Raw genomic sequence first — 15,325 nt, forward strand, 5'->3', positions numbered from 1 at the left:
CGTGTTGGAGTTTTTCAGTTTGGGTTCTGGATTCCTTCTGAGTTTTCAGAAAGCTTCGCAATGGTGGTACATGAATAACAAGCAATGGAGTTTGGCGAACTTACTATTTTTAGTAAGTGAAGGCAAGGACCACTCAATTCTTTGGGTTTTTCTGGGTTTTCTAAGAGCTTCGTGATGGTATGACATACAAATCAATCTAAAAACATTTCCGGACTTACTATTTTTAATAAGTTGTGACGACAGCTCAAAATGTGGTTAAAATCACTTTGGAAACACTTACTATTTTTAGCAGTATGCTATTTATAGTAAGTACTATTTTTGGCAAGTTGTTGTGGTCTAGTTCCGAAACAAAGTCAAGCAGTGCGGTTTTCAGGATTTCAGCCTTCAGATTATATTGACCAGTATTCAATATATGACAAAGTATTTTTTAATACTTTGTTATTTTCCCCTTGGCCTAGGCGTAACTTGTGTATGACATAAAGGGGGCCGATTTGATATTTAAATTATCAACTTATAACCTAAGTCTGGACGCCCATGGAGGTATTTTTCATTAAAAAGGATTATGACTTTACATTATATATTTGATGATTGATTATTTGGGCGGCCACTTCAGGGAGAAGTACATTTGTTGCTAAATGAAATATTTTATTACTTGGGCGATTTGGTGAAGGAAGGAAATGAAATGTAAATTAAAGGAAATTTAAATGCCATTGTTTAATCCCATATTGGAGGAAGGAGAAGTTCGACTTGGGGAGAAAGTTATAAATAAGTGCCTTGGCCTTCATTTGAATCATCCATTATTGCTATGATAACAAAGTGCTGCCAAAATGTTGTCAGACTCTTACTTCGAGGAATGCATACCTCCTAGTGCCTCAGTTTCGTGCTTGAGAGATAGTGCCTAGCTGAATGTATGACTGTTTCTCATCCAAAGGAGCAGATTGGACTCAATGTGGTGAAGATTTGTGTGGATTTCTGAGTGTTCTTGTTGCTGGTCGCGGAGTGTGCTGAAGTAGATTCTTGGTTGCAGGTCTCAGTGTGTCATTCTTCTCGTTCTGGGTATTTCCTCTATCTCTCTATTTGGTTTAGGCGATACATTTTGTGAGTTTATAGAGCTTAATTTGGTGCTTGGATTTTATCTTTGCAAATCGCCCCCTTCTCTGGCCTTACCATGTGGCTGAGTGCTTTGGGATGCGTTTGTAATGTATTTGGGTCAGTTTGTTGTAGTTTTTTGTTCTAGGCTTGATCGCCTACCTCCTAGGAGCCATATGCTTTCAGTCTCATGTCATTCAGTTAAGATTTGAGGGAGTTGTGAGTGTTTTAGTGGGATTTGGTGTTGCTGGTATGTGTGTTTTAAGTGTGCTGGAAGTTTATCAGCTTTAGAATTTTCTGAATTTGGAGTAATTTTCTTGGGTGGAGAGTCCCTTGTACCTTGTGGAGCTGATTGAGCAATATGTGCAGCTGTGTTCAGTGATTTACCTTTGTTGCAAACATGAAAATTATTGTAATGTTGAATAGTAGTACTATCAGCAAGTTATATTTAAAATTGCTCTTCATTTCCCATTGAACAAGTGGAAGAGGTTGGCTTGCCACCTATATCTTATTTTGTATTACTGTCCTCCCGCTGCATAAGCAATAGAGTTGATTGTTAATTTCATTCCTAGTCCTCCCGCTGGATAAGCGGTTGAGTGATTGTTATTTCAGTTACTTGGCTTGTCCTTGGCTGGTTTACCGCCAGGTGATTTCTTCAGTATTTCTATCAACCGTTGTATAAGCGGAAGGGGCTGGCTTGCTGCGCAAGCATTGTAATATTTCCAGTTATTTAAAGCTAATGATCCCCTCAACACTGTATGCTCTCACCTTCCCATATTGGGCACTTGGTGATCACAAAGTGGAAGGGTTACAATTTCAGCATTATTGTATTTTCGATTTCCTAACCTTAACAGGTTCTTCTTGTGTTGTAAATGGAAATTAATCAAAAACATTCTAGGGATAGTACATTCTCATCCTGATGATGAATCACGGAGTGTGATTCGAAACGTTGATGATAAAAAATTTCACACAATCGAATCCAAAAGCATCAAAAGAATTGTAAGTATATAGTTCAGTGAGAGTAACAACTGGTTAACTATAGAAACTAGGAATCATAGTCATGACTCACAAAGAAGTTACCACTCTTTGTTAGCAATACTGATTATACTTTTGAATATTTGTTCTTAGCATCATGTAACAGATATTGAAAATGGCATATTATGCTTTTTAATCTACAATATAAAATGAGATACACATACAAAATCATCTTACCTGAGGCATTGTTGACTACAACATGAAATGAGACATACAAAATCATCTTACTTGAGGCACTGTTGACTACAACATGAAATGAGATACACATACAAAAGCTAATCTAAAACCATTTGTAAAGGCTATGAACGACATAGCTACATTAGAAAGAAAACATACTAACGTAAGATATCTTGTATTTTCATACTCATCATTTAATAAAGCCTCATTAACTGGGGCTACAATCATTTACATAATCTATGCATTGTAGGCTTCTTGAACTTCCAATTTCTTCTTCACAAGGTAGTGATATCAATTGAGGTTAATGTACAAATAAGTTACTATTCATATCTCAGAATAAAGCAAGCCAAGAAAACTTAACGCACATCTGGCCATTTCAGATTTCATAGATGTGCCTTACTGGTAAGATTAAGACTGAAATTTACTTGATACTGGAAACAACACAGCCCTTAGGCTGCATGGATCTTTTTTATTATAGATTGTTTAGTATAATGAATAGGCATACAAATGAAATAAGAAATTAGATATTTTCAATAAATATAATCCAGAAAATTAAGTAACAAAGCTGTAAATAGGATGGATATCAATGAAAGTTGATTTACCAATAAGTTCCTATTCATAGCTCAGTATAAAGCAAGACGAGTATTTAATGCAAATCTGGCCATTTCAAATTTTATAGATGTGCCCTTACTAATAAGATTAAAATTGTGAAATTCATTTGATGCTGGAAAGAATATGGTCCTTAGGCTGCGTGGATTTTTTTTACTATAGAGATTTTACTATAATGAATAGGTATGCAAATGAAATAAGGAATTAGATATTTTGAATATATATAGTCCAGAAAATAAAGTAGAAAAAGTCGTAAATAGGATGGATATGGGCTATGGTATTTTTGTTCTGCTCTGAAAATACTTTCGGTATATGAAAATCAATGGAAGGGTTCAAGTTTACAAAAAATAAGATACCAACTATAACCGAAGGAATGAATTTTGATAAAGTGTATCCTAGATAATAATGATAGTCTACATGATTGGGACCATTCTATGTTCTCAATAGTGACATATTTGTTGACAACATTTTTTGGATATTGAGGGACCATCTTTGAAATCATCTTGAGATAAACATGTGAGAATACTTTTCTGTCAAAATACCTAAGACTTGTAGAGGCCATAGCTTTTCATGCGGGTATAAAATACACTGTTGTTTTTTGGCATTTGTACAAAATTTCAAGAGGAATCTGATTGTAACATCAAAGGTGGCATTGAAGAGGTATCAAACAATGTGGTATCCCGACACTAATACCTTGTGGAGAGCAAAATTTTCTCTTATGGGCTCCAAGTCAAGTGCCATTGTTTTTTAAATTTTCAAGTCATAAATTTTTGAAAAAGAATTCAATGGTCTCATCTAAATCATCATTGGGTGATGTATCACCTAGGCAATCCCTTGATTGAACTAGACAGTGTGCTATCACATAAAAAATACCTTGCAAAGACCATAACTTCTTCATACAATCTTCAAATCGTGTTCATTTGGCTTTTTATATCATGTATTTTTTTGAGAATGATATAATGATGGATTCAAATTCCGCATATAAGGCAGTATGTAGGGAATAACTAAGCATCCACATAGCCCAGCAAGGCTAGATCCAAGTCATAATGTGCAAGGGTATGCCATCAACTCACAGAATCAGATAATCCCCTCCCAATTCTCATCAATTCTAAATTTATTTTATCAAGAGAGAGAAACATGCACCAAAAGGTCACTAATATGCTAAAACAGCCATACGAACCATAGTTACCTAAATTAGAAGCAAACTCAACACAAAAACCTAGAAGAGACTCAACAATTAGAAGAAAACACAATATAAAGAGCCTGTTAAAGGAGCAGTATTTTTTCTAAGCACTCTTCTCTAAATAACCTTTAAAGAACGAAAATTAATAACAATTACAAGCTACTTTGCTCACATGCACAAGTATACATCAAAAAGAAGAGCAAAAGCAGATTTGAGGTGAAGGAAACAAGATATTTAAATTTAGAAATATTTATAAGCATTTTCGGTGTACCAAGCTCATGGATTAGGATACTCATGGCATTAAAAACAAAAAGCGCCACATAGAATCATGACTAATAGACTAATGGATATGCAATGTGGTTGACTACCTATAATCAGTTCTCAACTCTATATAGCTCCTCCCCCAACAACCTACTATTACTATATAGATAGTTGGGATCAACAGCATGGCTCATTTATATATTATCAGATGGAGAGGCAAGTGTATATAATTGAGGATGGGCAGAGGGACTTATGCCAAAATCAAGGTTCCCATGTTATGTATAATGGATCAAGAAAGTGCTCAATAAATAGTAATGGGCCTTCTCCATTTCTATAGATAGGCTAAGTGGTATGAGGATCTTTTGTCAGCTGATCCAATGTCACTAGCTCTGTTATGGGTCTTGCAGTCACATCTCCAATAGATCATCGATACTACTACAACCATTACACTTGTGCATGTCTCAGCAACATACAAGCAATCTACTAGTGCTCTCTCCTCCACCACTACCATTGCCTCCACCTCAAACGCAATTGGCCAACCCACATATCGTCATCTACAATGAACACAAGGTCATTTGCATTGGGAATCCAATCTAATATTGTATCAACCTCCTCTAATGCAATGAGAAATAGATACAAGTCCAAGATTTGCTTCTGACTAAGAAAAATGTTGTAATAAGCATAGAGACAATGTCAATCAACATTTGAATAATCAGATTATTGCAAGCGTCCTCAAACATACTCCAATTGTGCTTGCATCCCAACATGCTACATTATTGGCTCAAGACATGTACAACAATCCTCAAAAGCTTTCACATCTTAGCACCCAACCTCTCCCAGCATGCATCTAAAATAAGAAAAAGAAAGTGAAAAAGAACTCAATCCCATTGTTCAGCATTAAAGCAAGACATGTTAAAGTACAACCAAAGTTCAAAATTCAGACTCAACAGAAATTTGATTGTAACAACCCTACCCAGAAATTTTGTTCCAAACTTGCAATATTTCTAATTTTAGCCCAAACTATTATGAAGAACTTCTGATTATGAACACTTAGAATAGTTGTATCTATAATTCTAAATCATTTAGTCATCATAAACTCATTCCAACATTCATAAAATATTTAAGGCATTTTGTCAAACAGTTGATAATCACTCTATCGAGCTGGAAATAATAGAAATAGAACAATACAATCTGCTGTTCCAGAAATCAGAATTACAAATATGCAAATGTTTATTTCTCTAAACTCCAAATGATGCCAAATAAAATTGCAATAATGAGTGGGATGCTAGACTGACTCCCAATTGAACAACACTCAAACTAGGCAGCCAAGACCTCCAAAACTTGTGTTATATCTGATGAAAAGCAGTAAATCCTTCTTATTGCAGATCTGAAGATGCTCACATATGTTGGCATCTCCCCTAAGATGATGAGCCAACCCTCTACAACAATTTATAGGCTCCTCTTTGACCCACAATTCTCCTAGATATGTCCGCAACCTCAAACAAATTCCCACGCCCTTTCACAAATGCCTGTTATCACCAATGAAGCATCACAAATCTTCCTTGCAGGTGGTGGCAGTATAAGCAAGGATTGGGACCTACAAGCAAAACGATGAGCAAGGGTGGCGTCTAATTTTATCAACCAGAGAGAGACCCTTTCACAGGTTAGGCAACTTCTATAGTGCTGGATGTCCCTACCAGCTGATGATACGCTTTCTTCCAGTACCAGTAATTCAGTACCAGACTTCAATATTCTTCTATAGATTGCAATTCCTCCAAGATGTCCTAAAATTTGCTGCAGCAATCTATATATATTCTATAATGGATTTCCTATGACCTGGATAATAGAATCTCCCAAACACCCTTTTTAACCAAATCGACCCTAACAATATGGATGCCATCCATGGTAGCTATTGCCAATTCTTGACTACTTAATTCTCTTCCAATATAAAATTTAAAATCGCCCCTTTACAATGGATGCCACTTTGCATGCACGCTTGAATAAGGGATTACATCCTCTCAAAACCCCTCATAATGTTGCACCTTGATTTCTTATAGATAACATTCAACATTTCATTAAATCTTTATTTTCTTACAAATCCCAAAGATTTCCTCATTCCTTGTGCCTACAACATTGATATCACTAAGGAAATATATCAATGTTTACACAAACTTCTCTCATGAGCTCACCTGTGAATCTTGTCTGAATCTATTGCTGTGATTGGCCAAGGAAGACCTCTCATTTTTTAAACCAATCTTCACCTTAGGGTTTTTGTTCTAAGGCAGTAGAAATCCGTTTACTCCACAATTGCCAGTTCAATAAAATATCAAATGCCAAGAACAAATGAAATGAGTCTCCTCAACCTTCTTTTATAAACCCCTATGGAACTTCCTAGAAATTATATTTAAAAATCACTCTTTAAATAATAACCCTTTTAGCTCCTTATAAGTGACTTTATGCTCCAATCAAATAATTAACAAAAGTTGTCTTTTAACTTTTGCTTTTTCAACAATTGAACATTTAATCATTTAATTATTACATTATTTTCTGCACATCAAGCCAAAGTTACAGAAAATATGAGAATGGGCCGAAAATGAATTCCGACAATGACAAAATACTCTTAAGTGCTCAAGATATTAAATCTTATGAAAATAAGTGCTTTATAAAAATAGCAACCCTCTACAAGAGGTGTGGAATTCTCCTAGAGTGTCCACACTACATTCAAAAAGTACTATGAAACTTGTTTTCTGCTCTCTCTGATCAAATAAATACATGAATTATGATAGAGATGACAATGCATACCAGATACGGGAGTAAAATATATCTTTATTTGCACATGAAATTATTACAAAAGAAGACCAGAGATGGTCAACCAAGGATCAGAGTTAATCCAACTAGATCATACTACTTTCCTTGACAATCTAGTACAGTATATTTAAAGAACCCGATGGTTTCGAAGAGGACCACAACCATCCACCAACCAATGCTTATAACTACCCAAATCTGAAAAATAATTAATACATAGTTGGATAACCAATATTATCAAAACATAATAATAGACATTGTATGCTAACTACAAAACTCACTTTGATTTCCAGAACTCACTACCATGGACGAAATTTCATCCTAAGAAGTTTGGCACTCTCTACAACATCTCTCTACAACCAATCACAGCACTTGTGGAAATTGTTTGAAGGTTTTGAATAATCGTTTGGGAATCAGCGATTTGTGCAGATGCACTTTAAAGGAAATTGCAGTAGGTAATAGTGGATTGTGGGCAAGTAGTGGAGGACACAACCTTTAAGGGAGGCATCGCTACAATCTAAGGAGACATTGCAGCCATTTACTATTAATTCGCAGCCTCTAGGAGTTAAAGCATGCACATTGGGAGCTATATTTGGAGTTACAACTGGGTCAGATTTGCAAGTAATTGCTTTACATTTTGGTATGTAGAAAGGCCTTGTTTATTATTGTATTTGTCTGATCATGAACAGCAAACATTTGAGTTAGATTTGGGCATGGTAGAGCATTGTCAATGTGAAGTTATTTCAGTTCAAACTTCAGACTTTCTGATTTTGTAAAAGCAGTCATTCTGACTTGTAACAACAATAATAATATCATGAAATCTGAGTTGTCAAACTATCTATTTGGTTGTTATATTGTATTACAAGTGTTTGATAAATTACCCTATCATTTCCTTTATGAGTTCATGCATTATTTGTACTAGTTCGGAACTAATAATTTTCTGTTCTGAAAACAAACACACTCAAAAACGAACAAGACAGCTTGCATACAAAGTGTTTGACGAAATGTCAATACACTAAAATCAGAAAATTCAGGGATATTAAGGATATACAAGATAGAGGTTCTTACAGCATGCACACAACATGGAATCCACCAAACATGTCTATAAGCTTCCTCAACAAATTTCCTAGCAAGCTTTGCACACATGTTGCATCTGTCACTACTTGAACCACATTTTGTCGCCCAATCTCCTCAATAGCATCCTTGAGGACCTGAAACTGAAAATCAGCATCTTTGTGACACCCTTAACAATCAACTGCCTTAAGAAAATATGGGCCCTTTGTACATGTAATTATGATGTTGATGAGTGGAGGACAGCTAATGTCCGTCCACCCATTCATGACTATTTTGCAATAACCCTTCACTCAACATTCCCTTATTTTATCCATCAACATAGTGATCTCGGAATATCTATTATCCAAGATCGTGGTCCTCAATTTTGTCACTTGGTGGCACATATGATGGTTCTCCCCTTGCTACTATTGACATCATCTCCTCATAATAAAAAGATCGAGCTATATGAAATGGGATGCCACTGGCAAAAAAGAACTTGCCAATGGCATCAACTATATCATCCTTCACTTCCACATTGAACAAATCAGGTATGGAGTTGCAATTTACATTTCCCCTTACCCTCTCTTGTATGGGCACTGGAAGAAGAACTTGGCATCACTCCTACTCTCGTCCATAAAGTATGACTAGAACTTTGTGGCTGTCTTTGTTGAACATGTGTCCTATGAGACAAAGTAGTAGGCATAGGTGTAGAAGCACTGTCATCGAGAACACCCCATAACTTGTTTATCTTAGCTCTATATTTGAGGTTTGCCGCTTTTGCCAAAAAAGAACATGTATCCACACCTTTTCCTCAAATAAAAAGGAGGTGTGCATTGACTCTAGGAATGTTGCCATACCATTCTAGATCACAAAAGTGGCACTTCCACTTCCTTGTGCCACTAGATGTCCCTGGCATGCTTGGTAATTTTGTTGCAAACTGCCTAAGAGGAAACTTACGATCAAAAGGACCCCTAGCATACTCCGCCAATTATGTAGAGGGGCACTCTATACTAGCTGCTACACTTGCCACGGAACTAATTTGGGCTTCCAATGCAGGCTCAATCTCATGATCACCCACCTTAGCCTGAGGTGCATACACCTTTCATGATGAACCTCTACCTCATCCTCACTCATGTCATAAGATCTCATTGTGACACTGTAATAAACAATATAAATTCCACAAGTGCCTAGTTTCAACCTAGTTTGACAATGTTGAAAACAAAAAATTTAAATTTTGATGGTGAAACTTGATGACAATATCAAAAATTAAAATTAAAAATGAACAATGAACGATAACATTGAATTTAATTATAATTCTATAAGTGCCCAGTTTCAGCCTCGTTTGACAATTTAAAAAAAAAAAGATTCGTGTTTAATCTTGATGACAACATGAAAATTTAAAAATGAACGACGAACATTGAAATGAATCAATGAACATTGAATATGAATTTGCAGACATAGAAACTTAGAAAATGAAATTTTAAAAATGAGACTAACAAAAAAAAATGAAAAAGTAGTCATAGAACCTTGTGCTTGAAATATCCCTCCAAGTTGATGTAGAATCCTCCTCTTCTTCTTCTTCTTGCTCGTTCTCACCCCTCTTGCACTTGCAGCACCTCAACCTCACTCCTTCACTCACTAGTGCTCTTGCTCCTCTTCAACCTAGCTGTTGGAAAACTTAAAAATGCAAATGTGAATAAGAATGAGGATTGTGAGTGTTCTATAGAGTTTGGAGAGCATGGAGGGAGCCCCACTTGCCTTTCGGGTTTGGCTCTAGGCGCAAAATTCAAAAAAAATATAGATTGTTTTTAAAATGCTTTTTGGAATGTCGAAGACAAGAAACGCCTAGACGTCCCGGCATCCCCAAGATGTCCCAGCATCCCCGGCACGTCCCGGCATCCTCAGTGTACCTATGTCATCCCCACATCTTGGAGACATCCCCATCCCGGAAATGAGGAATTTGGGGAGCGGGGGGAGAGAATGTCTCCCCATGGTACACTATGAATTCATTTTACTATTCACAAAAATATATTCTATTTACATTTTAATTACACTTTTCATGATCCATACAAACCAATCAAAGACACAAACCACAATATCAAAATTCTAGCATTGGTGCTCAAGTAACAATTACTGTATTTTTTCAGAGTTTTAAGTCTCAACACCATGTTGTATGGCATTGTGGAAAATACCATGTGAAAATTGTTTAGGTACCATTGAAGATGCCTAGGAAGATAATTTCAAGTTATCACAGCCATGACACCTCAATGCAGAAAATTATGTGGTATCTCACAGCAACAGCATGGACGCCACTTTATGGTCTAATAACAGAAATAATTTATAAGGCTCAAATTACGGCTCAACCTAGTAGACGTCACATGGTCAGCATATCCCAACAGTGCTAAAAATGTTAAATATCTGTTCGTGAGAGTCCACACATGTCAATATGATAATCACACCATGCATTTTTTCCTCAATGGACCCTTCATCGAAGTCATGTAATGAATATTTCAGAAAGTTAATTTCTGACAATAAAGGTATTTCATGTGTCACATGTTGATGCCCAGAAACAAGTTAGGATTGCCAAATTAGAAACATGGCTCTTTTCAATGTTTCATCTTGCATTGGTGTATTTTACAACATTTCCTTTTACCATATGTGATCTTGTAAGGGTTGGAAGTGGGATAATTTCATCTTACCCACCAGTTAATCTCTTTTGTAGCCAACAAGAAGTATAAAGATATATAAATCTAAATTAGAGATAGAAAATTATAGAATTTGGAAGAGTCAAAATAGAAAAGTGAGAAAAGCTTGCAAGGAAGTGTGATTGAGTGCAGCTTGTAAGAGGGATTCCTAAAAATTCTTAGGAATCAAGAAGTTCCCAAAAAATTTAAGAGTCAAGAAACGTGTAAAGCATGTATTTATGATTTGGGTTTGAAAATCAACTGTAGAAGGGTGAAATGCTTATGTATTTCTTCCACGCATATTATGTATCAAGTTCATTGAAAAGTTAAATGAAAACTTTTGTTTTCCCATTTAGAATATGTTCATGTTTAAGTGTTTGTCCACATATCTGATTGGCTGAGAAGTTGATGGTAATTCAATTGACCCTCAACCATGGAATCATGCGACTCTATCTACAAGCCAATAACGAGCCTAAGAACCACAACTTGGCAAAAAGGAATGCTAGGTTTAGAAAGTTAATATAACTACATGTGGAAACATATATGGTATAAAATAAAATAGCAAAGTTGTGAATAAGATAAAGAGCGGACAGGTTATATATAAATGTCCAAGTATGCATGATAGCCTATGTCCCTCTAAAGGTGATAGATTATGCCTCTCCCTAGGGAAACTTGGCCATTAAGGACTTAACTAGGCATATTAAAAAAGAACAGCATAAAAAGATTTTAATCAAAGCCCTGACTGTTTCTCCAAGCTTAATCTGCTTGTGTAACGTCCCCACAATTTTTTTTCAATTTATTTCCAGTTACAACACAACAAGAACCCATTGAGGTTAGGAAATCAAATACAATAATGCTGAAATTGTAACCCTTCCACTTTCTGATCACCAAGTGCTCAATATGGGAAGGTAAGAGCATATGGTGTTGAGGGGATCGTTAGCTTCAAATAACAGGAAATATTACAATGTTTGGGCAGCAAACCAGCCCCTTCCGCTTATACAGCAGGTGAGAGTAAAACTAAAGAAATCACCAAGCGGTAAACCAGCCAAGGACAAGCCAAGAAACTGAAATAACAATCACTCAACCACTTATCCAGTGGGAGGACTGGGAATGAAATTAACAATCAACTCTACCAATTATGCAACGGGAGGACAGTATTACAAATTTCAGATGTAGGTGGCAAGCTAGCCTCTTCCACTTATTCAGTAGGTGTCTCTTTTCCTTTTTACAATCCAGAAGTTGTTGTTAGCACTACCAAACAGCTTACAAATAAGAGCATGAGATTTTTTTAGATTAAAAAAAACACTGTCCAACTCTACAAACTGAAATTATGCATTCCCAAAGTCCACGAACAACCCTCACCAAAAAAACACACACCACACTAATGATTTTCAGATTTTAATATGCAACCCAATTGCTGGAAAACACAGACCAGCAACCATAAATCTCACCAAAATGCTCATATCTCTATGCACACTCAACGAAAAGACCCAAGAACAGATGCAAATGATTACTAGAAGCTAGGCGATGAAGCCAAAACTGAGAAAACACACCAAACAAACTCCAAACAATAATGCACGCTAGCCAAAGCACTTACAGCAGGGTATGGCCAGGCAGAAAGTTTGACTTGCATTTAAAAATTCAATACTCAGAGTTAGGCATTGAAAACTTACAAATATATTCGCCCATGGCCTAAAGGAAGAATAAGCCAATACCCAAAATGAACAAATGCACAGGCAGAGAGATATGAATGAAAACGTGCTACAGCCATACCCAAACCAGCAGCTTAAAAAACACACCTACAGCACTCACAAATCACAAACTAATACAAAAATCTGCAACATTGTCTTCAATCCACTTTCCTAAATGAAAAGCAATCTATGACTCAGCTAGTTGTTGTATTGCAAGCAAGAAATCGAGCTATGGCTAGGAGGTAAGCGTTCCCCAAAGCGTCATTCAAAATTTTGGCAGCACTACATTATATTTTTTCTCATAGATGTCTAACAAGAAGCCCAACACTCTTATTTATAGATTTTGAAGGCTCAAATTCAAATCCAAATGGCGCCCAAATTCCCCTTATTTCACTTCATTTCATTTCATGACACCACCTAGACTTGGCGTTGCATTTCATATTTTTTCCCTTAGCATATGGCATCCAACATGAACCGCCCCCCCCCCCCCCCCAAATCGAACTTTTGGAGATAACTTAAGGTGTATAAAATAATAATAATGCATTTGAACTTTGGCATCCAACAAGAGGGTGAAATAATCTGCCCAAATAGACTTAGGATAAAATTATTATTTCCTCCTTTCCTAAGTTGTCCATCCATAAAATAATCAAATATTAAAACCTTATGCCTAAGATATTAATATATTAAAAATACCTTCTCCTCAAATACTGATTATTGTCAAATTGAGCCAGAGACTGAAGTGCTGGAAATCACCAAAACTAACTGAGTTGGAGCTCTGAATTGAAATGCTAAAAATGGTACGGCCAAATATAGTACTTACTAAAAGTAGTAAGTCCTGAAAACATCACCAAAAAGATTGCTCTTCGAACCCCATGAGTGAACTCAGAAAATCTAGAAAAACCCTAAAATCTTGACAGCTACCTCCAACTTACAAAAAATTGTAAGTTCAGAAAACTTCTCTAAACTGAATGCATGTCACACCCTACGAAGCTCTCGGAAAACCCAGAAGGAATCCACAATCTAAATTATAGAATTTCAACTAGTCAATCATCAAACAGCTCCTGCAAACGTCCACAAAAGTTGGAAACCCTAATTTTTGCTTCCGGTTAGCCTACGGGTCTCCAGAATAGGCTAATGGCCAACTAAACTTCTCATCATTGAGAAGGGGACATTATAGCCTGCAACCCAAGACTTAGAAACTTTACATAATGTTCACTAACCCTATCTATATGTCGTTTCATGAAAGCTTATCAGTTTCAACTTTCAGCTACCTTTTACTAACTACATAATTTAGACCATCTTGACATTGCAAAGCAAAGGCAAATGATGAATTGGTATAACTCTCTCCAATGTTTTAAAATCTATTCCATTTAATATTACTGGAACTTAGAGCTGAATTAAAGCGTCAAAAAAAAGAGATCAGGTCATTCTAAGAATATAATCATCACATTCTAAGATCAACAACAATCATGTAAATGATCATGGACCTCAGTAGAAATGTTCCTTTAAGCCCTAGTTTTTTATATCTTCTACTTATCTATAGACTGAAAATATCTCAGTTAAACCTCAGATGCAGTATGCAAGCTGAGTTGACAGACTTTGAAAGTGTTGGTATGTGGTGATTGATCATGCTCTTGGGCTTAAATTTTGGTTACTTTTTTAGTCGCGTTTTCCTGCTAGATCAGTTAGCATTGATACATTAGGTGGGGGTTTGCAAGGGGTGGGTACCCCCCTTGCGGGCTCCAGTCCCCTGACTAGCTGGCTGTTCAAGGGGCAGCACACACCAGCGGGGATTTTGGGGGGCAGCACCCTTAAAACAAAATTTCATTTATAATTTATCATTGTGAATCATGATCGTTTATCATTAGGTCATAGATCTAACGGTGGATAATTTGTACGCTTTGTTTTCCCTAGAAGGTAACCCTATTTTATGAGGGCATTGTATTATGGCTATATATCATATTGTAATTTTCTCTTCACTGGATAATAGAAAAGAAGTGGACAGCTGTTTCTCTAGTGGATGTAGCCCACATTGGGTGAACCACGTTTAATCTTTGTGTTATTGTGATATGTTATTTTTGCCTCTATTTTCTGCATTATATTTAATATTATTTATTGCTCCAATCTTTCTTAAAACCCTAACAAAAAGGAAGTGAACTCTTTGCTCATTTGGGCATAGTCCTAGGTGCTCTCATTCCTTACCTAAAGAACAAGAGATTTTCCTTGATACTTAACCAGTGCAGATCATTTGTTCTCCGAAATAGTAAAAGATCCATTTCTTCAAAAGAATGCAAAATACATATGGAATTGAAATAACTACATTTACCTGACTCTTGTTGATTCTCAATTTGACAGATTTGCTTAAGCTTGACCAAAGCTGATATAAGATGCAAGTTCAAGAGCTCATTTGTGTATGCGATCTCATCATTATTAGGAATATGCCATTTAGGGCCAGCTAAAACCTCTTCGGTATTATTTTCCTTCTTGCTTATCCATTCTTCCAGTCCTTTGATGTGAGGATGACTCAAAATACACCTGATCAAAAAATAATTAACGACTAATAAATAGCCAAAATTCTTGCTAGAAAAATCAAGCACAAATATCCATAGCAGACATACTTGTACTGATCTAGTGGGTAGTAAAGAACCAGACTTCCAATAAGGGACCTCAAAAGATGGTTTCCTGCTTCATTCACCTAACCAACAGCCAATAAATCTAATGTTACGAACTTATATCAA

General features: G+C 36.1%; 1 protein-coding gene across 2 annotated transcripts in view; it reads right to left on the minus strand.

Annotated features, from left to right (window-relative positions):
• LOC131071611 (proteasome activator subunit 4) overlaps positions 1-15,325 on the minus strand; it is a 200,706-nt gene that overhangs the window by 104,308 nt on the left and 81,073 nt on the right. For both annotated transcript variants that reach the window (XM_058007535.2, XM_058007527.2), the window contains exons 16-17: positions 15,206-15,282; positions 14,914-15,122 (exon numbers count right to left, since the gene is read on the minus strand). In XM_058007535.2, coding sequence (XP_057863518.2) covers positions 14,914-15,122; positions 15,206-15,282 — 286 coding nt within the window. The remainder of the gene's footprint in view (positions 1-14,913; positions 15,123-15,205; positions 15,283-15,325) is intronic.

This window comes from Cryptomeria japonica, chromosome 1 (assembly GCF_030272615.1).
Source record: "Cryptomeria japonica chromosome 1, Sugi_1.0, whole genome shotgun sequence".
NCBI classification, from domain to species: domain Eukaryota; kingdom Viridiplantae; phylum Streptophyta; class Pinopsida; order Cupressales; family Cupressaceae; genus Cryptomeria; species Cryptomeria japonica.